Source organism: Colias croceus, chromosome 5, assembly GCF_905220415.1.
Source record: "Colias croceus chromosome 5, ilColCroc2.1".
Lineage (NCBI taxonomy): Eukaryota > Metazoa > Arthropoda > Insecta > Lepidoptera > Pieridae > Colias > Colias croceus.
Window position 1 is genome coordinate 12,190,307 of NC_059541.1, and position 24,340 is coordinate 12,214,646.

General features: G+C 33.6%; 1 protein-coding gene across 1 annotated transcript in view; it reads left to right on the forward strand.

The window, feature by feature from the left end:
- LOC123691586 (protein O-mannosyl-transferase TMTC1-like) overlaps window positions 1-22,133 on the forward strand; it is a 119,115-nt gene extending 96,982 nt beyond the window's left edge. Inside the window, exons 4-14 of the mRNA XM_045636041.1 lie at window positions 1,577-1,650; window positions 3,298-3,432; window positions 4,495-4,665; window positions 5,200-5,389; window positions 5,722-5,843; window positions 8,744-8,917; window positions 11,052-11,165; window positions 12,739-12,879; window positions 18,197-18,396; window positions 19,080-19,290; window positions 20,948-22,133. Of these exons, the coding sequence (XP_045491997.1) occupies window positions 1,577-1,650; window positions 3,298-3,432; window positions 4,495-4,665; window positions 5,200-5,389; window positions 5,722-5,843; window positions 8,744-8,917; window positions 11,052-11,165; window positions 12,739-12,879; window positions 18,197-18,396; window positions 19,080-19,290; window positions 20,948-20,951 (1,536 nt within the window). The 3' untranslated portion in view covers window positions 20,952-22,133. The remainder of the gene's footprint in view (window positions 1-1,576; window positions 1,651-3,297; window positions 3,433-4,494; window positions 4,666-5,199; window positions 5,390-5,721; window positions 5,844-8,743; window positions 8,918-11,051; window positions 11,166-12,738; window positions 12,880-18,196; window positions 18,397-19,079; window positions 19,291-20,947) is intronic.
- The last annotated feature ends 2,207 nt before the right edge of the window (window positions 22,134-24,340 follow it).

Sequence of the window (24,340 nt, forward strand, 5' to 3'; positions counted from 1 at the left end):
CTATTTAATAACCCCGAATGGTGTTAATGGGTGTGAAATTAATAAGAAATGCTATTTATTGCCATAGCTGTTTAAAACTGCACTAAAAATAAACCAGTTGACTAAAATAATAGGGTATCTCGTTTTTGGCCAAAGAACTAAACTTGATCACAACAATTGAAGCTTTCTCACAACAGTTTATTAAAAGCATATTGTTTTAACTAGTTATTTTGCCTATAATTCGAATTATTATAAAAAGTAAAATAGGAACAGTTATTATTCTATTTATCGAATACTTTCCAAACTGTTACTAGAGACCACTACCAATAAAAAAAGTCAACCCATACATTCCTCCACCTCCTCCTAAAATTCTAGTAAGTACTTCAAATTACAATTATCAATTAGGAAAAAACAATTTATCAATATCCACCTCAAGAGTATCGTAACAAGGTAATTAAAATAAAACCAAAGAGAATAAAGGCGCTGTACCGAGCTGACGGATCAATGGCACCCGATTGTGATCATTAATTTGTACGATAATTACTGAACCACCAAATTAATTTCACACTTTCATGGTGTACAGATAGATGTATTGTGAAATGCTGACAGGCGTGATAGTAATTGATTTCAATATGTTGTGGTTATTAATCTATAGTTTGTATAAATAAATAGGTACAATCTATTGTATATTCAGCTTCACATTGAACTAAGAATCTGCCGATGCATAGACGATGAATGTCGATGGTCTTTCCAAGTCAACATAATCTCTTGAAATAACAACTCTTCGGGTAAATTCAAATTTCAAATAAATAATAAAATTCTATTTATTCCAATAGGATTTAATACGATACAAAACTCATCCGTCGTTTCCATTTACATCCATTTTAGGTTTGTACAAAGCAATTAGGGGTCCGCTGCATTAGGATTTGCTATAATCGTTTCGAAACAATTCGACCCAACATTTTGGTCATTACGTGTTTATAATGTGTGTTATTTTAAGTTCGGTTGGTTGGAGACTTATTGGAATGATTATTATATCCTAACTAGCTGTGTCTCCTGGTTTTACCCGCACTGCTCCATTCGTTTAAGTCTTAGCAAGATGATAATATTATATATCCAGCCTTCCTTGATTAGTGGGCTATCTAACGCAGAAATCATTTTTCAATTCAGACCCGTAGTTCCTCAGATGATCGTATTCAACCAAACATACAAACTCTTCAGCTTTATAATATGAAGTATAGATTTGAGATAAATATTACAATATTGTTCTGATTCTGCGGTATAAATACTTGAGAGCCCTTGTAGGGTTTTGAAATGAGACGTTGACATGTGTTTTATTGATCGATTTTCTTTAAGTACCAAGGTACGAGTCTCGAACGACGTTACAAGCTAAAAGCTTCGGCTTTTCCTGCCCACTCGTTTACTGATAAAATATACTAAAGTATCAAGAGATTTGGTTTGTTTATTTATAACTTAACTTGACTACTGCCGTAAAGAAAACTATTTAATAGTTTTCTTAACGGCAGTAGTCAGATTATGAAAGTCTTGCGGTAAATTATAAAAATGTAGTATGTAACATAATTTATTTTTGTCTCAGGTGTCTGGTGTGGTCGGTCGGGCTGATGTCTTAGCGTGCTTCTTCTTTCTATCATCTTTACTAATGTATCATGGGTAAGTTATTTCTTATTTATTTCAATCAATGCCTTGCGATAATTGATCTATTCTCAGTTTTTGTAACCACAGTCTCCTAATGGCTAGACCGATTTTTATGAAATTAGAAGACAGTCCGAGAATCGGTAACTAGTGAAATATTTTAAGTGTGATAAATAAGGGTGTCCATCTTCAGCATAAAATTTCACCTAGTAGATTATTAATAATTTTTATGATTTAACAAAATCAACAGAAGAAAAAATCTAAACAAATTTATTCTGTCAGCCATTTTTTTAACTTAAAAAATGTGCCAAATTCATCGCAAGGTTGAACATTAGGTTTGTTATGAGATGACAATCGGTACGATGTCGCAGCTTGATACGATTTAATGCGACTTTGATATTATGATAGCTATAACATCGCTTGGCACGGCATCATATCGCTTATTGCGTATCCCAGATTTCAAATGGTATGTTTCGTAATACAATACGTTGGTAATGATGTATCGAATACATTCTGTCTTTCAAAGCCGTTCAATTCGATATGGTATTTGTTGCAGCAATTAATGTATTTCAATGTATTTCTAGGAATATTGTGAATATTATCACTACATAGTATAAAACAAAGTCGCTTTCTATGTCCCTATGTGCCTATGTATGCTTAAATCTTTAAAACTACGCAACAGATTTTGATGCGGTTTTTTTTAATAGATAGAGTGATTCAAGAGGAAGGTTTTAGTATATAAATTATTATGTCTTAGCTTAGACAAAGCGGGTGAAGCCGCGGGCGGAAAGCTACCTACTGTCTTGATAAAAAATGTTTGAATTTTGTGCACTATTAAATTACTGTATACAGCACTGCACCCACTAATTTTATTGAATTTACTATCTACAATAAATGAGTGAAGTAAAAGTAAAACTACTTATGCTTAGTTAAACTACATATTATATGCCTGAAAAAAAAAAACATAAAAGTTTGTTCGATTATTAGACAATTTCTCTCACCAAAATAACATAAACCTATAATCTAGACTTCCCAACTATAAGTCCTCGTAATGAATCATGATACATAATGTCACTCACATCTTTATAAAGTGTAAACGAAGTAACGTCGTGCGAATAGTTCCCAAGTGTTGATGTTGTTACTGAGTTCCTTCTTGTTTTGGGACTTTGGGATAAAGGCCTCCGAAAGTTTGACGCGTATTACGGGCCCTGGGGACGTTCAATTGTTGGGGGATTATACTATTAGCGCGTGTGTGCTGGCAGAACATCAATATGGCGGATTTGCTGATTTAAAACGTGTACAATGTACATGAATAAATTCTGTTTTCAGTAATGTTTGCGGTATTGTAATAGATAACAGATACTTAATAGTATGTTACGAATTTCAGCGTATAAACAATTCAAAAGATAACATCCCACGTTAGCCGAAGTTATAATCTGCAATAAATAATATTATGATATTTTAGTTTTTTACGGAGAGGTTAAACTAAGACAAACACTTATTCTTCCAGATCGAGACTATTTTTTACAGATATGACACTCATACAACTGTATCGAGTTGGTATACCAAAACATGTTATTCATTATGTTCATTTATTAGATTCCGGTTTCAAACAAATTTATATTTATATTTTTATTACATATTATAAGCTATTTTACATTTCAGGTGCGCAGGCAGACACCGAGTGATGTCCAGCATAGTCCTGGCTGCTCTCAGCATGCTGGCGAAGGAGACTGGTCTCACAGCACTGCTTTTCAATATTGCCTTCGATTTATATCGATCATGGAGCTCGCTTAGCAGGTGTGTATGTTACCTTTTTGATGTATAAGTATACTAGATTTCCGCCCGCGGCTTCGCCCGCGTTTGCAAAGGAAAACCCGCATAGTTCCCGTTCCCGTGGTATTTCCGGGATAAAAACTATCGTATGTGTTAATCCAAGTTACCCTCTATATGTGTGTTAAATTTCATTGTAATCGGTTTTGTATTTTTTACGTGAAAGAGTAACAAACATCCATACATCCATACTTACAAACTTTCGCCTTTATAATATAAATATATATTAAGATATTAAGATGTTCTCAACTATGAAAAGATAATCTAATTTTTATAGTTATTTAAATTAATAAAACTTGATTTTAAAAAGAATATCAAAGCAGACCAAAATATTGTAACAACGCAGCGCCACAGATTACCAAATAAGTAGTAAATACCAATTCAAAGTAAATATAATTAATTTATTTGAAATGATTTAATATTAATTGCTTATTTTATTAGTAAAACAAAACATATTAAAATAACGGAACCGCTTTCGTAAAGATAAAAACACATACCTAAACCCACCTAAACCGCGCTGAAAAAAAAAACGAATCTGAACATTCTATATTTAAAAATAGTGCGGGCGCGCCAAAATCTTAAACTGAAAATAAAAGTGTAACATTAATAATAATTATGATTAAATTGAATTTGATATGTTTATTACAATAATTTTACTTTTAATCTTTATTTAAATTAGTTATAATAATATTACAATTTTGTTAAAAATGGAGCCTAAACACTAAACAGCCATACATAGCCATTGCATGTAGAAAAAAAAACAAAGCGTATTCTAGAACATATTTTGAATCATGTTACACGCACATGATATAAATTCCAATTGTTTTCATTTAAAATTAATAAAAATATGTGTTTCCTTTTACACGAATTTATTTATTTTTAGCTCTTTATTTTTACAGTACCTAACCATAGTAATAACAAGGTAAGATTAAAAACTTGCAAATGTTTCCTTTCGACGTAAAGAAAATAATATGATATTGTATTTATGGTTTATTTGTCCTAAGTTAACAGTCTATTCTTAATTTTCAGATCTCCAGTCCGTTGGCGATGGAAAGGGGACAATGTTTGCAGCAGAGTCAGTCGAGGTCTTGCAGCTTTGATCATTTTAGCTGCAGCAAGGCTGACTCTCTTGCAAGGATCTTTACCAGCGTTTTCACCACAAGACAATCCCCCTGCTTTTCACCCTTCGTTTAGCGTGAGGTAATTATTATGTATAATAAATTGTTTTCTGCCGTTATATAATATGTGTATGTGTTCCTTGTGTGCGTGTGTTTATCACTAAAGTCCTAAACGGCTGAACCGATTTGAATGAAATTTTTTCTTCAGACTGAAGAATGGTTTAAATTTAAATTCGAACGTAAGCGAAACTAAAAAAGAAGCTAGTATTACTTATATAAGATTTACGTACGATTTGTTACGACCGAAGCTATTAACTGAATGGACAAAATTTGTAACGACTAGTGATAGCTAATACTTACACCTGATAATTTTTTTTCTTAACCAATATGATTATCACATTACCTTTTCTTTGCATTTTACATAGAAAGAACATAATATTCTTACTTAACCTAGTATTTTCATATCTCATATACATCATGATAACGCAATAATATTTGTATTTATTTGACGGTGCTGTAACTGTTTCAAGGTTTCTATGTGTCATGCATTATACTATTCAAATCAAATCATTTATTTGCAATAAAATTGTCCTTGACAAAAAGCCACTGTTTCCAGACTAATGACGTTCTGCTACCTGGCTGCTTTCAACTGGTGGCTGCTCCTCTGCCCGTGGACGCTGAGCCACGACTGGCAGATGGGCTCCATCCCGCTGGTCACCAGTTTGTGGGACGCGAGAAATCTGCTGACTGGCGCCGCGCTGTTGGCGCTCGTTGCTTTGACGTATCGATGTGTTATGGACTTGGAGGTGAGTGTGTGTGTGGGCGGGCAGGTGTGTGCGTTTGTTAGGTGCGCGTGTGTGTATAATTAGGGCTGTTTATGTGTTTATTTGTGCGCATGTTTATAAGAACGTGTAGCTGTATGAGCTGTGTTTGTGTGTGTTGCATTGGTACGCTTCATAAGGTCGTGTATAATTTCATTTGATTAAGGTTCAGTTTCATTTATGGTGTCCTTTTTAGAATTAATTATTTTAACATGCAATTTGTTCAATAGTGAATAGTCCATAATTATTTAACAGTCTAAATCCTTTAGTAGAATAAAAAAATACTCGTGAAAAACTGGGAAAATTATATTTTTCAGTTACAACGGCACACGCCAGCAGTGGTAGGATTGCTTTTGCTGGTGATCCCATACCTACCTGCTTCCAATTTGCTGGTGACTGTCGGCTTCGTGGTCGCGGAACGAGTGCTGTATATACCTAGGTATGTATCTAGATCATACAGTTATGTATGTAAAACTAATATTATGTAACTAATGATTTTTGCTGTGTGATAAATGCTTTTTGAACTGGATCAGACTGAAGTAAAATATTAATGTATTTATTTATTCTTCATTGTATTAAGCGATAGGAAATTCTTTACACGTACATTTTGAGTTCAATATGTTTGTTCTATATTTAATTTTTATTTATATATACATATAACAACTAGTTACATTCCATTGCATCACTTGCGAGATACTCGGATAATAAGCGACCTATGTGATAATCCAGGTTATCTAAATTTGTACAAAATTTCATAAATATCTAATATCCATACATTCTCATAAACTTTCGCTTTCAAAATGCTATTTGAATAGGATAGGTAGGTACTATTTTTCCTATGAGCGCAAACTTGACAACTGTTAAACTGTCTCTTTATCTGTAACTTTCACTGGGTTACAATATAAACTTTCCAGGAAAACTTTCTAGTCACGAAAGGAACAAGCTTTGTTAAGATAATTTATAACCAGGTGAGGCAATTACCCACTAAATGATTAGGATTTAACACTAAGAGAAATCAATTAAATTAATTCATTGAACTTAGCTTTGAAATCTGTGTATTGGTAAAGTTGTATAATGTATAATTAATTAAAGTGAAACTTTTATTACATCGCCTCAAACTTTTTGGTCTGTGTAGCGCATGTCGCGTGTATCGCGGCAACCGAGTAGGTATTACCTACTCGGCACGCGACATGCGCTACACAAAGCAGTGTTCCGAACCGTTCGAACAATTTCATTTTACCGGGGTTTCATAAAACCACACCCTTGGATATGTCGCCATGACCTCACCTTCACCGAGTAGGCCGAGTAGGTAGACCATACCTATTACCGAGTAGACCAAGTAGACTGCACCTTCGAGTAGACCAAACCTATTACCGAGTAGACGAAGTAGACCGCTCCTTCGAGTAAACCAAACCTATTACCGAGTAGACCAATTAGACCGCACCTTCGAGTAGACCATACCTATTACCGAGTAGACCAAGTAGACCGCACCTTCGAGTAGACCAAACCTATTACCGAGTAGACCAAGTAGACCGCACCTTCACCGATTAGTCCAAGTACTATTACCGAGTAGACCAAGTAGACCGCATATTCGAGTAGACCAAACCTATTACTAAGTAGACCAATAAGACCGCTCCGTCGAGTAGACCATACCTACTACCGAGTAGACCAATTAGACCGCTCCTTCGAGTAGACCATACCTATTACCAAGTAGACCACGTAGACCGCTCCTTCGAGTAGACCAAACCTATTACCGAGTAGACCAAGTAGACCGCACCGATTAGTCCAAGTAGACCAATCCTATTATCGAATAGACCAAGTAGACCACATCAATTTCCGAGTAGACCAAGTAGACCGCACCTTCACCGAGTAGACCAAGTATACCACACCAAATTCCGAGTAGACCAAGTATACCACACCAAATTCCGAGTAGAACAAGTAGACCGCACTTTCATAGAGAAGACCAAGTAGACTGCACCTTCACCGAGTAGACCAAGTAGACCGTACCTTCACCGAGTAGACCAAGTAGACCACACCAATTTCCGAGTAGACTACAGCAATTTCCGAGTAGAACAAGTAGACCGCACTTTCACAGAGAAGACCAAGTAGACCGCACCTTCACCGAGTAGACCAAGTAGACCATACCTTCACCGAGTAGACCAAGTAGACCACACCAATTTCCGAGTAGACTACATCAATTTCCGAGTAGACCAAGTAGACCACACATTCGAGTAGACCAAACCTATTACCGAGTAGACCAAGTAGACCGTACATTCGAGGAGACCATACCTATTACCGAGTAGACCAAGTAGACCGTACATTCGAGGTGACCAAACCTATTACCGAGTAGACCAATTAGACCGCTCCTTCGAGTAGACCATACCTATTACCGAGTAGACCAAGTAGACCGCACCTAGATTACCAAGTAGACCAAGTAGACCGCACCTTCGAGTAGACCAAACCTATTACCGAGTAGAACAAGTAGATCGCACATTCGAGTAGACCATACCTATTACCGAGCAGACCAATTAGACCGCTCCTTCGAGTAGACCAATTAGGCCGCTCCTTCGAGTAGACCAATTAGACCGCTCCTTCGAGTAGACCAAAATGCATCGATCGAACCGTACGATAATAATTATCGTACAAATACGATAATTTTGTGCCTAAGTTTCACTTTTACCGTGGTTTCATAAAACCACACAACATTTTTTTTTATTATCATAGTTCTTTCTACATAGCTTTAAATTTGTTTGAGATGTTTCATCCTTATAATTGACTTTTACGATCGATACAATAAAGGGTAGGTACAGTTCGTTTGATTCACGTGGCAAGCGTATTTTCGAAAATCTGTAAATGCAGTTTTATTTCCTTTTCCAAATAGCGGAATATTTTTTTACAGCAAAATTTGTTATCTGCAGTTTTTTTTAAATACTTTCCCTCCAGGGTCCACAGAAAATTTCCATCCTGTATAATCAGTCGGTCGCAGCCATCTGGTAGAATCTGTTATTTGATTGAATGACTAGCGTGTTCATTGAATAAATACCTAGATAAAAAAAAATGTGTGCGTGTACTAGTGTACACACGTAAGAAGAGAAACTTCGTTATGACCTTATTTTTCAAAAAATAATTTACTATATGCAACTTTATAGAAATACCTACGTCGAATCACGCGTGGTAGGGATAAGAGAAAGATGGCGCGTAACGGAAAAATGTCACGCGTAACCAAAAAATGTTACACTAAATTTTTTTCCAACCCCGATAAAGAAGTTTCACTTCAATAGATATTTCAGGACGGCACGATCTGACATATCTCTGTTTATTTTTGTCTTCGCGATGCAGCGTGGGCTCGCTAGTAGTGACGGTGTACGGCGTGCAGTTAGTGTGGGGCCGCGGGGCGCGCGGGGCGCGCGGGCGGCGGCTGGCGGCGCTGGGCACGGCCGCGCTCGTGGCCAGCGGCGCCGCGCGCACGCACCTGCGCAACCGCGACTGGCGCACTCGGGAGACGCTGCTCAGGTACGGGAGAGAGAGAAGAGTATGGCCGCCAAAAATTGTACATTCAAGAAAAAAAAAATGTCCTTGTCATTTAATATAGGACCAGATTTTTTTATATAGTAATTATGGTAGTTTTTAAATAGTTTCAGCTTCACTATGTTATATTTATCATTATATTAATAATTTAAATTAATTTTGAGTGCCTTTAACAAGCTCAATATTTTTTTTTTTGAAATGCTTATTTTCCTTTCCATACTAAAATCATGTGTCCCACTTAGTCATCTCACACTTTGAAGTCACAAAATTATGCAAAAATCTATTGATACCTGTAAAATTTTGGTATTTCTAAATTATTCTGTAAACTTGAGGATAGTTTTAACAAGTTCTAATAAAAATAACATAAAAGAAATTAATATAAAACTCATTTAAAACTATGTCTCACTTATTTTCCTTTCCATACTAAAATCATGTGTCCCACTTAGTCATCTCACACTTTGAAGTCACAAAATTATGCAAAAATCTATTGATACCTGTAAAATTTTGGTATTTCTAAATTATTCTGTAAACTTGAGGATAGTTTTAACAAGTTCTAATAAAAATAACATAAAAGAAATTAATATAAAACTCATTTAAAACTATGTCTCACTTTTTTTCACGAATGATACTTCACGCACGGTTACCATAAAATAATACCCTAAATAACTAGATATCCAAGCCACAAAAATATTGTAGTGGCTACACCGATTTACATGTTGGCCAACCTTTAGAAAAAAAATCGCCATTTTGTTACTGTCAAAGTTAATCGAAAGGTAGTCGGCATTTTTGCTTCGCAACATTTTAATAATTTTGAGTGAGAATTATGCAAGGTAAGAATACAAATTTACTCTATTATTTAAATTATGTGTGTAACTTTAGTGTTCTAGTAACAAATCAAACTATGCGGCGTCTTATTACTACAATACTTTGGCGAATAAAGGCTTTTTAAGTTGTGTCCAACCATATTTTTATTCACGAATGATACCATGTGTTACTATTGTGTTACGTAACATCCGTGAGCGGCTCTTAGGGGTAGTACTCACTAGAGAATCTAAAGTTAAAAATTTACTTTTTTACATAAAGAGAACCCACTTCAAAAACTATCATGTTTCGGAAGTTAGTAACTTTTTTACTATAATAATTCGTATTCGTAATTAATATCATAAGTTGTGAATGATTCTTGCATTTGTAAGTATTATAGAAATACAAAATTTGAGAAATAAAACTTTTTCTTTAATATTTTAATTTGTTTTATTGAGTTTTAAAATAATTTAATCAAATAATTTAATTAACAATATAAAACAGAAATGTAAAAAAAATCTCCTGCATTATTAGTTGTAATGTACACTAGGCTTAACAAAATCACGTATGTTACTATCAGTCACGTATGTTACGGTGTGTTACGATTTCACGACTGTTATTGAACAATATTTGGCGGCCATACTCAGAAACACACTTCAACACATACAAACATACAACAATAAACATTTTAAATTAGTACTTGCAAGATAAATAAAAAAAACTAATATTACAAAACATTATAAATTATTAGTAGGTAGGTACAAGGTAAATAAAAAAATCTTAAAATCTCTCACGCGTCCTACTATAAAATACAGATTTAGTTACGCGCGAATAACGTGCGTAGGACGTGCGAAGGTTAATGTGTGGCTGCGTGCGCCAAAAAAATGGTGATCTAAGGTTGCTAATGTCAGTACGGAAGAACAAGCTTGGAATAATACTGCTTAGATGTGTTGGTAAGGTCGGAAAAATGCTGAGATAGGGTACCTATTTTTTTGATGCTCGACTTAGGGTATTCTTTGTTGGAATCTATTTATTAGTTACTTATTATTTAGCGATCTGTGTCTAAAGTTTAACAATCGGGTATCTAATAATTGGCTAATATATGAAAAACTAACGCCTACAGGGTAATATTAGCAACAAGAATGATTTTATACTTTGCTATTATAAATTAACTATATGTTTTTATAATATCTATTTATGAGTAGGTTCTTATCTATTAAGTACACCAGGAACAAAAAAATGACTTAAATACTTCTAATAAAAAAAGTATAAACCAAATAATAATACCTACTAATGTACATTTTTCTAACAATTTCAGAGCCGATCTCGCAGTTCTACCGCACAACGCAAAACTTCACTATAATTTTGCAAACTTCCTAAAAGATATCGAGCAACAGGAAAACGCGATCAAACATTATAAAGAAGCATTGAAGTAAGTTGTTTCTCTGACTATACAGTACTCCAAAATTAATAATGCGCATGCAGATCTTCGCTAATATTATCGTATTTCCAGAAACACCCGAATCACCCCGAATCATTGAATCGTAAGTGCCCTAAACAATGCACTTGCATCTTGCACCTTGTTGGGAAGAAATATGAGTCAATTCAGAGTCATACACAATCGAAAACAATTCGGGCGATAGGTGACGGTAGCCTGTCAGTCAAAAAATTCAAAAATCCGTCAGTCGTCTTTATTTATTGGTGGTGACCGCACGTATTATCTCTGTATGGAATGATATAGAGCTGCTGTTACATAACCTTCTTAGTTTTCAAAGTTGAATTTGCCGGTAAAATGATTATTTACACAGGTACCTAGCAGATAGCAGTGGGGAAAGTGAAAATTAATAAGAGCATAATGAAAGTTCTGATCATTCTACGATATCAGAAATAGAGATAATCCCTGATTCTGTAAATCCTTTATACTGAGGTTTAATTATTAGATTTCACTATTTAAATGTAAACCAGTGTTTGAAAATCATTTTTTTAAATATAAACTTTGTCTTGTTTTAATACATCCATCATTACGCCAGCTTCAGAAAGACACTTTAATAGTTCAAAGTATAGAATTTTACTAGTAAATCAATGCAACAAATATATATTCGCAATCGTGTGGCTTATCCTCGCTATTAACTTACATTGAATTATCGAAACTTTCGTTATTTATCTCTTTTACCATAAAATCACAATAAAACTCATAATTCTACTAAAACTATACATGAAGAAAATACATTTAACCACTCTATATACATATCATCTTCGGAGGCTCGGAGAATATTATGACAGTTGCCGAACAGTGACGAATTTTTCTATGCGCATTATTAGTTTGGGAGTACTGTAATTAATTATATTTTCACGACAGAATACGCGAGTACATACAAGCGCACACACACGCATATTATATTCATACGCACACTTTGTGCCAATATTTATACAGGGTTGAATTTTGGAACGCTATCTGATGTAAAATTACTTGGATAAAATTTATAGTTACACCTTAGATTTTATAACAAAATTGTAAATTATAATTAAATTCCTAGTTTTAAAACAAGAAATGAAGATTCTTATAATCTTAGTTTCCACCTTAGTCAGAAAATTAAATTTTCTTTAGCCAAAATATAATAATCAACAGCGTGTCAAGCACTTCTTTGGCAAGATTCAAACATACCACGATCGTCGCCTTACTTCATGACGTGACGGTATTGCTATGACGCGACTTTGAAATATTTGTCTCAATCTCGACTAAAAAAATTTCACTTAAAAAAAACATAAAATGTTTTTATTTTTTGTATAAGACCTTAAAACTGCAGAATATGACAAAGTTTTTAAATATTTGATGCAAGTCAAAATATCCCTAGACTCTGTTGATGTGTATACTCGAATTAAATCGACTCAAATCAGCAAAAATTACTTCCCTTCAGGTGGTATTCCAAATTTTGACACTGTATATGCGTGTATGTATGTTAGCAATATAAAAATTAAAAACAACAAAATTTCCCATGAAACAGACTATGGCCAAGCTACGCGAGCGCGCACAACAACCTGGGCGCGCTGGCGGCGGGCGAGCGCGCCGAGCAGCACTTCCTGCTCGCGCTGCGCTACAACCGCCGGCACCTCAACGCGCACTACAACCTCGCCAAGCTCTACCGGTCAGTGTACACACAGCAGACCAAACACTATACACCAAACAGCGTTCACTATACACTACACACTAAGGACCGTACATCATTCGCTACACACTGCACACTGCACACTACCACTACAGTCTACATACCAAGCACCGTACACTATATACTACACATCAAACACTACACACCGCACCAAACATAGTACACCGTACACTGTACGTTGTAGGATGTACGGCGTACATCATGTACATTACCATTAGCGGATACTGGCCGCATACGGATGCTTGACCTTGGCGTGCCGTTGTGCATTATTGTGGGCTGGTCGGCCAATCAGCCTTCCTGCTTCTTACAGGTTCAATTTTACTTCACACAAAGTACACACGGGGATGATTGCACTCTAGCCGACTTAACCCCAACAATTCCCTTTCTTCTATTTATAAATAAAATCTATACTAATCTATACTAATAATATTATAAAGAGGAAAAGTTTGTAATTATGTATGTATGTATGGTTTTCACGCATAAACCTCTCAACCGATTTTGATGAAATTTGGCACAGACAATCTTTAGACCCTGAGAAAGAACATAGGCTACCTTTTTTGCGAAATATGTACCACGGGCGAAGCCGGGGCGGACCGCTAGGGTTATATAAAAGTACTATCAACTTATCAAGTTAATATTATTTATTTTTAAATGCTTGTACATTGCACTTTGCAATAAGTAAAGGATGTGGCAATGTCAAGTGTACGCTACACAAATAGAGTAAGTTAAAGATATTTTTATCGGCCAAAGACATGCACCTAACAAAGGAACTTTGATTGACGTCAATGTTATGTTTATAGGAGCTTCACTATTTAGTTAGTAGAGATAAGCTTACTTACACAAACGTTCAGAAATTATATAGTATAAATACTAGAAAAAGATAAATTCTGTGCCTCCAGTGAATAAGGGAATAACTCAAAAACAGCACTTTTCAGGAGAGACAAAAAACTATTTATCAACACTAAATCTTTATAACTTCAAATTTTTAAGCTTTTATGGGTAAGATATGATGTTAGACTTTAGTTTTACATATGAACAGATATTGTAACAACCCCATAAATATACTTTTTTCGTGTTTTTTTGTAGTTGTGCCCTTATGAACGAGTACTTCATGGAATAACTCAATGTATTCACATAATGTTTTTTTTGCTCTTTGCAATATAACGACTTATGCCCTAATGCACTATGTTCATAGTCGCATAACACGACTTAAATTATTGCCAGTTTTGGTTTTATAGAAATGATGCGACTTATTATGCTTGAAATTTGTGTATTTTATGACTCAATTGAGGCCTTTTAGTGGAACAACCATGCACGTAGTTTGAAAAACGAATAAAATCAACGGATTTTTTATCGTTATTAGATATACTTAATAAAAACAAAACAGCATGTAGGTGCAATAAAAACAAAACAACATGCATTTAACCCTAGAAGTCCAATCTACGTAAATTTAATGTACACCGCAGCGAAATAACTTTGTCTTTTCTATATTTACCATCGAATCGCTTCGAAATCCAGAAACAACTCATTAGCCGTCGAGACCTAGCAGTACATAGTTGGCTCATCCCGGTAAATTCCGCCATTTTGTAGTAAAGAGGATTTTGTACGTCATTTTGACGTATAATTGGGCTTTTCGTAACTTTTACGATTGTTTAAAAAAAATATTTTGTGTTGATTTATTTGAATATTTTTTTTTCCAAGTCACGTTTTACATGATATAGTATTATATAATATATATTGAGTATAAAATAGGATCCAGAAAACTTTAACACTAGGACGAAAAACCTTCAATTTTAGTAAATGACGATTATTGTCCTCCGCTGGATTTGGACTCCAAGCAAGAGGATTGGGTGGCTGAAGATGTTGTCTGGAGAAAAACCGAATATGTCATGGTGGTTATACATTGAGGATACAAGCACTATTAAGAGATAAGAGAAGCTCGAAAACCATATTCCTGTAGGTATGTTCAGTTACCTTACAGGGAAAGTTATAGGTGGTCAGTGGCAATATTTTACGGCATGATATGGAATTTTAACAATTTCTATATCTTATAATATCAAAATAATATAGATAAATGAAGAAAAAACAATGAGCCGCAAAGATTTTATGAAAAAATTAAGCACAGATTTGAAGGTGCCTTGGATGCAAATACGACTTGAAGAGACTCTACGTGACAATATCCAAATTTTTTCAAAATATATGGTTCCAGAGTATCCATAATATGTTTACGATAATGCAGGACCAAAATAGTTTCGATATTGCGGATTTTTTCCTATAAAAAGGCAAGTGGCTAAAACGCTATATGAGAGAGAACACAATATTCATAATTGTCAAGACTGGTTAAAATTTTTTTTTTCTATGCGTCTATAATTATAGTATTATTGTAGTTAGATTAAATAAAAAAAAAAATAAAAACTAGTTATTTTTTATAAAACTTACCCAAATATAAGAAGAAAATATTATAAGTTTAACATTTTTGTTGGCTTTTTTTAGATGATTCAATTATCGTTCTGTATTTATATAAACAAGGAGTATAATATTAGCAATTAATGTGTTAATTAAAACTGTATTTTTAATATCTATTGCAAAAAATAGTTAATTTCCATAGAAATATTATTAGTATCCCAAGTTAACTGATAAATAAAAAAACATTGAAAAATATTATTAAGCAAAAAGGAATAGTGTCCGTTGTTTCCGTGCAGTATTCAAATAGACCAATAGTAACACGGCATTAATGCAAAACTGTCTCATGTCGTCACTTGAACCAATGACACTAAGAGTTGTTCCTTTATGCTCATGTTAGAAAAATGACACAACTGCGTTTATACTAAAATAGTGTTAGCACGGATGGAACAAAATGAATTAAGTCTTTATTCAAAAAGTATAACTACACATATGTCTTTGTGTTCGTGGGTTATTTTGACTCGAGACGAATAGTTCCTTTGCGATTACCTAAAATGATGGATAAGGTAACTTATACCGTTTATCACACCCTACTTATACCGTTTGGGTCATTCGAAAAACTGGGTTAGGATGCAGCTAGAGATATGACCTTTTGATATGTTGTGTATTTTGACGAGCTGAATCCAATGGTGCAATAAAAACCAAAGGGAATAACTCGTCTTACTCCCTTATTCACTGGAGGCACAGAATTGACATCATAGATCTAGCTACTTTACTACATAAAATCCAGCATTAACTTGATTAATATCAAATAATTAAATTTAATATCTTAAATTATGATTCAATTTAATAAAAACACACTGTACCTCGTCCTGGAGAAGTCATCTGTATAATATCTAGAGGTACACTAATATTATAAACAGGAAAACTTTGTTTGTTTGATTGTAATGAATAGGCTCATAAACTACTGGACCGATTTTAAAAATTCTTTCACCATTCGAAAGCTACATTATCCACGAGTAATATAGGCTAGGTTTTATCCAGGAAATCCCACCGAAACGGGAACTATGCGGGTTTTTCTTTGAAAACGCGGGCGAAGCCGCAGTCGGAAAGCTAGTATTTTATATTTTCATTTGTTGATATATGATTTCCAGTCTTGGGTGGGCTAGGTGATATTTAACATAATGTACCAGATTATTTACTTATACACAATGATTTCAACAAACTTATAGCACTATAATAACAAATAATGTTTCTTTTACTTCTCTAATTTCTCCAATCTTGAGACTAGGTGATATTTTGCATAACGTGCAACAATATACAGGGGGACTGGTAATTCGACGTGACCCTTCAAACGGGTTATACTAGAGGTCATTTGCAACAAATTAAGTCCAGTTAACCAGGAGTTATTGTGCTATGACGGATTTTGATATGAAAATTTTCTGCCTTTTTACCAAAAACAATTAATTATGAAAAAATTACTAGACTGTTCACATTCAATTGATATTTTTTGAAAGCCGAAGAATGAGCGATCAGTTTAACCCTTAACACGGCAAGCCCTGAAATAATGTACCCAGATATGACTTGAATAGATTTTAGTGATAGTTATTGATTAAAAAATACTATAGTAGAGAAAAAAATAAAACAAATTTTCTGTAAGTAGGTTTTTCAGGATGTCCGTTAAAACGGCCTTTGCCAAGAACCCCATCTTCATTGCTGTCTCTGTGGCTGTCTCAAAAAACGGACAACGCTGTCATACAGGTTATAAAATAAGAATGAAAAAAATAAATATTCACTTAATATAACACAATTGAAATCAATTTCAAATAGCATTTTATTGTTTTATTGTATCACAGTATTTTCATTATATTTTATAACAAAAAATTCTTCAATTTTAACTAAATACCTAACAAATGATAATTGAGCCCTCTCGAGCTCAATCACACTATTTAGTTGGGTGGATATTAAATAACATTTATTATTTTGTGTCAAGCAACCTTTGGTTTCATTTAATACAAATAATAATGGTTTTTTCTAAATGTGAAGTGATATTTGGCCGATGATTAGGACATTTAGTCGAAATGCATGTGGGGGTCGAGGAACTCCCGGTTCTATTGTAGACCCAACAGATTTAACTGATCTTAGATTATATTCGTCATTTTGAACTTAATTAAAAATAATTCTACATATAATTAAAGACTCTAAAGCAAAGAAATCCCATAAAAGTGATATTTTATTAAAGTACGAATCATGGCAACGTCCATTTCTTGGGACATGCCAAATGGTTCTTAGTTACCTGTATCTACGGCACTGTCCCAAAAAACGGACCAGCTATATTTCGGATGTTTTGTCATAGAATTATTTGAATATTTCATAATCTTTAGAGCAAAAACAACAGTTTATCTCACCTGAAAGTTATATCAATAGAAATCAAACACGGAAATTATTTCATAAAAGCTATTATTGACCAGAAACACAAACCATCACTAATTCCGGAAATCCCTAAATTCAACAGTCACCTAGCACACGAATCAAATGATCTCTATAATTGGCATGTAGGAGAAAAATAAAGGATTGTTATCGTACTTTCTCCAACGTAGTCAATTTTCTAGATTTTTTGGAACATTCAAGATTTACACGGCAATAAGTACATGTACTAAAAAAGTGACAGAAAAGCTTTAAGCTTTAAGCTTTTTTAAAAAACTTGCCCAAAACTTGCATCACCTCAAAAAGAAAAGGGTCATAGCTCAATAACCATCCATTTTTGACCCCTGGTTAGTTGGACTCAATTTGTTGCAAATGACCTCTAGTAATAATTATAACCCCTTTGAAGGATCACGTCGAATTACCATTCACCCTGTATTATTATCTATTTAATTAAAACAATTTCCAGCAAGAAAAACCGCATATCAGACGCGTTAAAAATGCTCGAGCGTTGCATCGCACTGGAGCCGCGCTTCGTGCAAGCGTACCTCGAGCTGTTCCTCGTCGTGCCGGAGCGGGAGAAACGAGCTGTGCTCGACAAGCTGGTGGAGTTGGAGCCGACCAACTGGGAGCATTATTATTTGTATGGGAATTGGTTGAAGGGGAGAGGTGAGTGGTATTTTTGTAATTATTATTAGGACTTTAGAAAGTTAATTTAGGAGTTTGTTTCATTCGGGTAAAACTGCATTATGATCGAATAGCTTTTTTATTAAAGTCATATTATTGATTATTTGGTTATGCAAATCAACATAAATTATTATATTTTAATACCTTTTTACTGATCATAATAGATTTGAATAATGCAAAAAAAATACCCAATTGAGAAAGCAGGAAGATTATGTTTAGGAGTGTATATGTGTTATGTACCTACTACTTATGTATATTTCTTTGGCATGCCTCACAACCAAATTCGCTGGGCGGTATACCCCATACATTTTTGATATTATTATAAGCTTATCGTCTATTTGGTTTCCATAAAACAAGCGGAAGCTTAGTATGGGTAGCGTTATTTATTGTTAAGTATTCTGTGGTATGGTATCACATCGAGCCGTGTGTGAATAAAATTACATCTAACAAAAAAATAAAATTGGTTCAGAAACCTCGGAGTAATCGGTGTACGTGCATTAAAAAAATTTATTTATAGGCCGAATTGATAACCTCCTCCTTTTTTTTGAAGTCTGTTCAAAATATTCTGAAATATACACATCAACTAAGTTTAGGGATATTTTGAATATACGAATATCTAAAATGTATTCGTACAATAGTATTTATTTATTTACATGTATCCACAGGTCTGTGGCCGCTCGCATACGACTACTACGTCCGCGCACTAGGCGTATCCCGCACACACACCACACACACTGCACACACTTTACACACTGTACACACAAGTGGCGCGGGTGGTGTGGTACACAGCGGCGGTGGTAGTGCGGCGCTGCGGGCGGCGGGCATGCTGCTGCGGGCGGCCGGACAGCGAGCTAGACTGCTGCACTTGCTTATAAGGTGATGTTTCGTAGATAAGTAAATAAATTAGAAAAGTCACGTGCCGAGCACACGTGTTAGAAATGAAATTTCTTTGACAAGATTCAAAGATGTCAAAATCATAGTCGGCTCCATGACGTAACGTGACAATACGACTGATTTTACTTTCAACGCGTTGGAATGCTTTAATTCATTCATATTTTTATTACTCCTGAAATATATCTAAGGGGTGGGAATTTTCAATGCACTTTAGTAGGGAAGAACTTGAAATGCTGTAGTTACTAGATTTTGCTGAAAAAATATTGTAAAAAAGAAATACAACTGTAAAATTTTAAAAAATATGAATATGCCACAATTGGGATATGAACTAATTAAAAATTTTAAAAATAAAAGTTTCTTAATTCATTCTTCATAAGCTTGAACATTTTTATTGTATCATCAACGACATTCGTCATAAAAAAATGCTTTTATTTAGTAAAATTTGTTATCTCCAATATTTAAAATTTATTTCTTCTAGGGCCCATAGAAAATTTTCGTACTGTAGATGTAGAATATTCTTTAGTATGCGTGACTAAGCGATGTGTATTGAATATTGATCATTGACTGTTTAGTTTTTCTTATATTTCCAAAAATTACGTGTTTGTGTCGTTGGCAGCACAATGCAGTAATGTATGTAATATTTTGTGCGTGTACCTATGTAACTGGCAGCATCATCACATAATATACAATATGTGTAGTTTGCGGCACAATGAAATATTTACCTAATTCTTTCTACTAATATTAATATAAATAAGAAAGTTTGAGAGGATGGATGTGTATGTTTGTTTAGGATTTTTTCACGCAAATACTACTGAACCGGTTACAATGAAATTTAGCACATATATAGAGGGTAACTTGGATTAACACATAGTTTTATCCCGGAAATCCCACGGGAACGGGAATTTAGCGGGTTTTTCTTTAAAAAGGCGGGCGAAGCCGCGGGCAGTAAGCTAGTATATTATAAAAATATTGTGTGTGTGTGCACTGTGCAGATGGCAGCGCGCGGGCGCGGCGGGCGGGGCGCGGCGCGCGGCGGCCGCACTGCTCACACGCGTGCGCGCGGAGCTCGCCTCGCGCGCCGCTAAGTACGCGAAGGCGACACAGGTAGGTAATACTATATTGTACAGGTATTATAAGAATCCCCGTCGAGGGCGGAGTCGAGGGGCTACTAGTGCTACTACTAATGGCTAAAATTGAGAAACACCACACAAAAAAAGGTAATAGGTATAAGATCATTTGTACTTTTGCACTTAAGTTACGCAATACCACGATTATGTACGTTCGAAATACATGTATTTTTAAGAAATTTATATTCAATTTGACCAGATAAAACCGCGTCAAATATAACCCAAAACTAATAAAGCTGAAGGCAACATAAATAATAATATTAAAAACTATGGCCTTTTAATGTATTGAAAATTAAACGTTTTAACTGATTTTTGTCATCAGTTCGAAAGCCAAAAACTTATAAGTAAGGTACAATAATCACGTAAGGTCCAACACAACGAAATACTGGAATTATATTAAATAAAACAATATGTACACACATTTCCTTTACTTGAAAAAAAATTTCAACTTATCGATTTTATTACTAAAGCAACATAACCACTCAACGTAAATTTTATTCCATCCTTTCCAGGTGAAGTCCACGTGCCTCCACCACAGCCAACTAGAAGTGCCACCAAACGCGTCACCAAACGCGTCACCAAGCAAAAACTATAGAACATTACCAAGTGAAGTGCTAGTGAAACCCAGTTGCCAAAAGAACACATTACCCATCGCGTACAAACAGACACACAACAAATCAGAAACCACTAAACAGAAAAGTTGTCCCTTAAATAAAAAGAAAATAAAAGATCCCGACCCGTTTTCCATAGTTTCAAATCATTTAATTAAAACTTATTGACGTGAATGGCAGAATAAAGCTCCCATTCATAGAACGTTACCTACCTACGTTATATGGTAGCACAGAAATAAACACACAGGAAATAAATAATTAAAATTAAATGGTCAAACTAAGCAATACAAACATGCAAAAACAAAATGTTAATGATTATATTTCATAAACATAATATAGGTAATATCTGTGTTGTAAATAAATGAGTTTGATTTTTATTTCAAAAGTATTACATAACGTGACTCTATGACTTACACTTCCATGAATGGGGGAATTAAATTAAGGTATCATCTACAAGGTTTATTATAAAATCAATAGAGCTACTATTTTTCATCGCAACATGTTCTTTTTAATATCGAAAATTTAAGCTTTTCTTCTATTTCAAAGACTATTTGAATAGAATAGATTTGGACTATTATTTATCTATTGACAAATCAATCGAAGATTAAAATTTAAAAACAACACGTAGAAACCGTATATGAATTAATAAGAACGGTTTAAAAACTGGGTTATTTGTTAATACATAATATAATATATATAACATTCATCATAATATTTTGTACCGACAGCATTAAATTTAATATGGATAATACATATTATACATTACTTTACATATACATATCTATAAAATACAGAACAGAACATTTATATTTATATTTTCTTCATCATATTATTGTGAATTTATCTTTATGCAATATTGGTCTCTATAAGATGAGAAGTTTTATTTGTTCTTATGTTCTTATGTCATAAAACATATTATAATGAAAATATATACAGAACCACAAACAAAATACATAGCTGGAAATACTATACACAAATAAATATAATTAATAAGCAACATCAACTCATCACATAAATTTTGTAAATTAACAGACATCATAGGAATTGTATGTACTAATTTATTTGGAATAAAATTAATGAACGCTAACATTTTTGAGTTTTATTTCCCTATAGCTAATAATAATTTAAATAATTTTGAAAATAGGTAAACATTTTATGTTTTTACCTTTCCTTTCCCTCGAAACTTGTGCTGAGCTGAGAATGCTGAGATCGCAACGCTTTATTTAGGAAAAATTTAGGATATACAGGATCGCCTATAAAAGCAATTTTTAGCTTTGTTGATAAATTATTGACTAAGATTGAAAAGCAAATGATCTACTGTTTAAGTTAAAGTTACGTAGGAAATAGAAAAAAATATAATGGTCTCTTAATCTAGGCAACCAGATGATAATTAAATTTTTATTACTAACATTTTAAATTATTGTCAATTGTAAAAAACACGATGTCGCCAATAACAGCTAGGCTGTGTCAAATCTTAATTACATTGTTGATAAAATAATTAAAACAGTGAACAAGGTCATGCGTAGCAATCTAGAGATTTTGTAAGATTATCACTTTTTATAAAATTTAACCGTAAAAAATTATAATCAACCACTTTACAATATCGTGACATGGAAACAAGTTGGTTGTAAATGCATTAAATTTATAAAAAAAAATCTTAAAAAAAAATGTTATTTAGGTAGGGAGCTAACTTAACTACAATTTAGCTACAAAGTGAAAATATGTTTTTCAGGAATTTGGAAAATAATGCACAGTGTTGCAGTTGTTATGGAATTGCATATGATGAATTCACAAATTTATTGTGTTATCAGTTATCACCGATGCTTGGTACAAAGTTTGAATAAAATCTATCTATTTATTGTTAGTCGATATCGATGCTAAAAGAGCTATTAAAGGTGTGATAAATTAAAAAAAAAATATAGCTAATAATACACTTTACTCGCGTTCATAGTATAGCGATTTTAAAATTATTTTTAACCGACTTCCAAAAAAGGAGGAGGTTTTCAATTCGGCCGGTATATATTTTTTTTTAACAGTTCACCAACCTCAAAATTAAATCCTAAGACCACTGAAAAGTGTGTTAAACACATTATCTATTACAAAACGCACGTACATAATGTAATGAAAGTTACATTTCGCTAATTGCTGATCATAATGTTACATTATGTTACATTTCGCTAATTGCTGATCTTTTATCGAGAGTACATCTTTATCACGGCTTCTCGTAAATTCTGACTTATGTGACTTTCTAAATCGTGATAATATCACTTTCTATGGCAGTGTTGTTCATTGATACATGGGTGATATGATACTTACCTACAAAAGTAACATGATTCAATTTGTAAAGAGTCATTTTATCTGTCAAAAATAATTAATAGGTAACAATTGAATAGCTATGAGAGTCATTAGTTAATCACACTATGATATTATGATGTGAGAAACTCTGATGTATTATTCTACTTTTTAAATAATATTTTAATTTATAAGTAAAATAAATATAAGCTATAGGTACCTACCTAGTATATGAATATAAGGGGATAACTGCACCATTGTTTTATTTTAGCTAATTGGAGACATTATGTAATAGAGTAGCTTCTATTTGAAGCCACACCTAAATTATTATATTAGGTACCAAAATTTTCAATTATTGTGATGGAGTACAGGGGTGTCTCGTGTCTGACATGATAAATGAAATAGTTAATATAAATTATAAAGAAATTTTTCTTTTAAATTATTCTGCAACATGCAAACTATGAAATAAAACATCATGCCACTACTTAGCTAAATCATTATGCCTTCTTTGATAAAAAGGCTATCTTACATAAAATAATTTTTCAATTCGAATCAGTAGTTCCTGAGATTAGCGCGTTCAAAGAAACAAACTATTCGTAGCCATTAAATAGGTAACTAACATTATTCCACGTTAGCTTTTAATTTTGAAGTTTCATAATATTATCGATATCTAAATGTAGAATGACCTGTAAAGAAAATAGAGTATTACAATGAGAAGGTAATCATTACACAATGATATCAAAGAACACTGGTCAAGGATTGTTGCAGAATAATTTGTCACTTTAGACTTGAACGAATATTTAATTATAAATATTAGAGATCGTAAAGATTTGCTACCTGTGTATAAATGTAAAATATATTTTTTAGAACATTTAAAAGCTTACTTGAATAAACTTAAAAGAATAATATTCTTAAATAATTTTGATTAAAGCTCAAAACTCTGCAGTTACATTATATTTTATAACCATATTATAATTAATTCGAACGGAAACGTTATTCAAC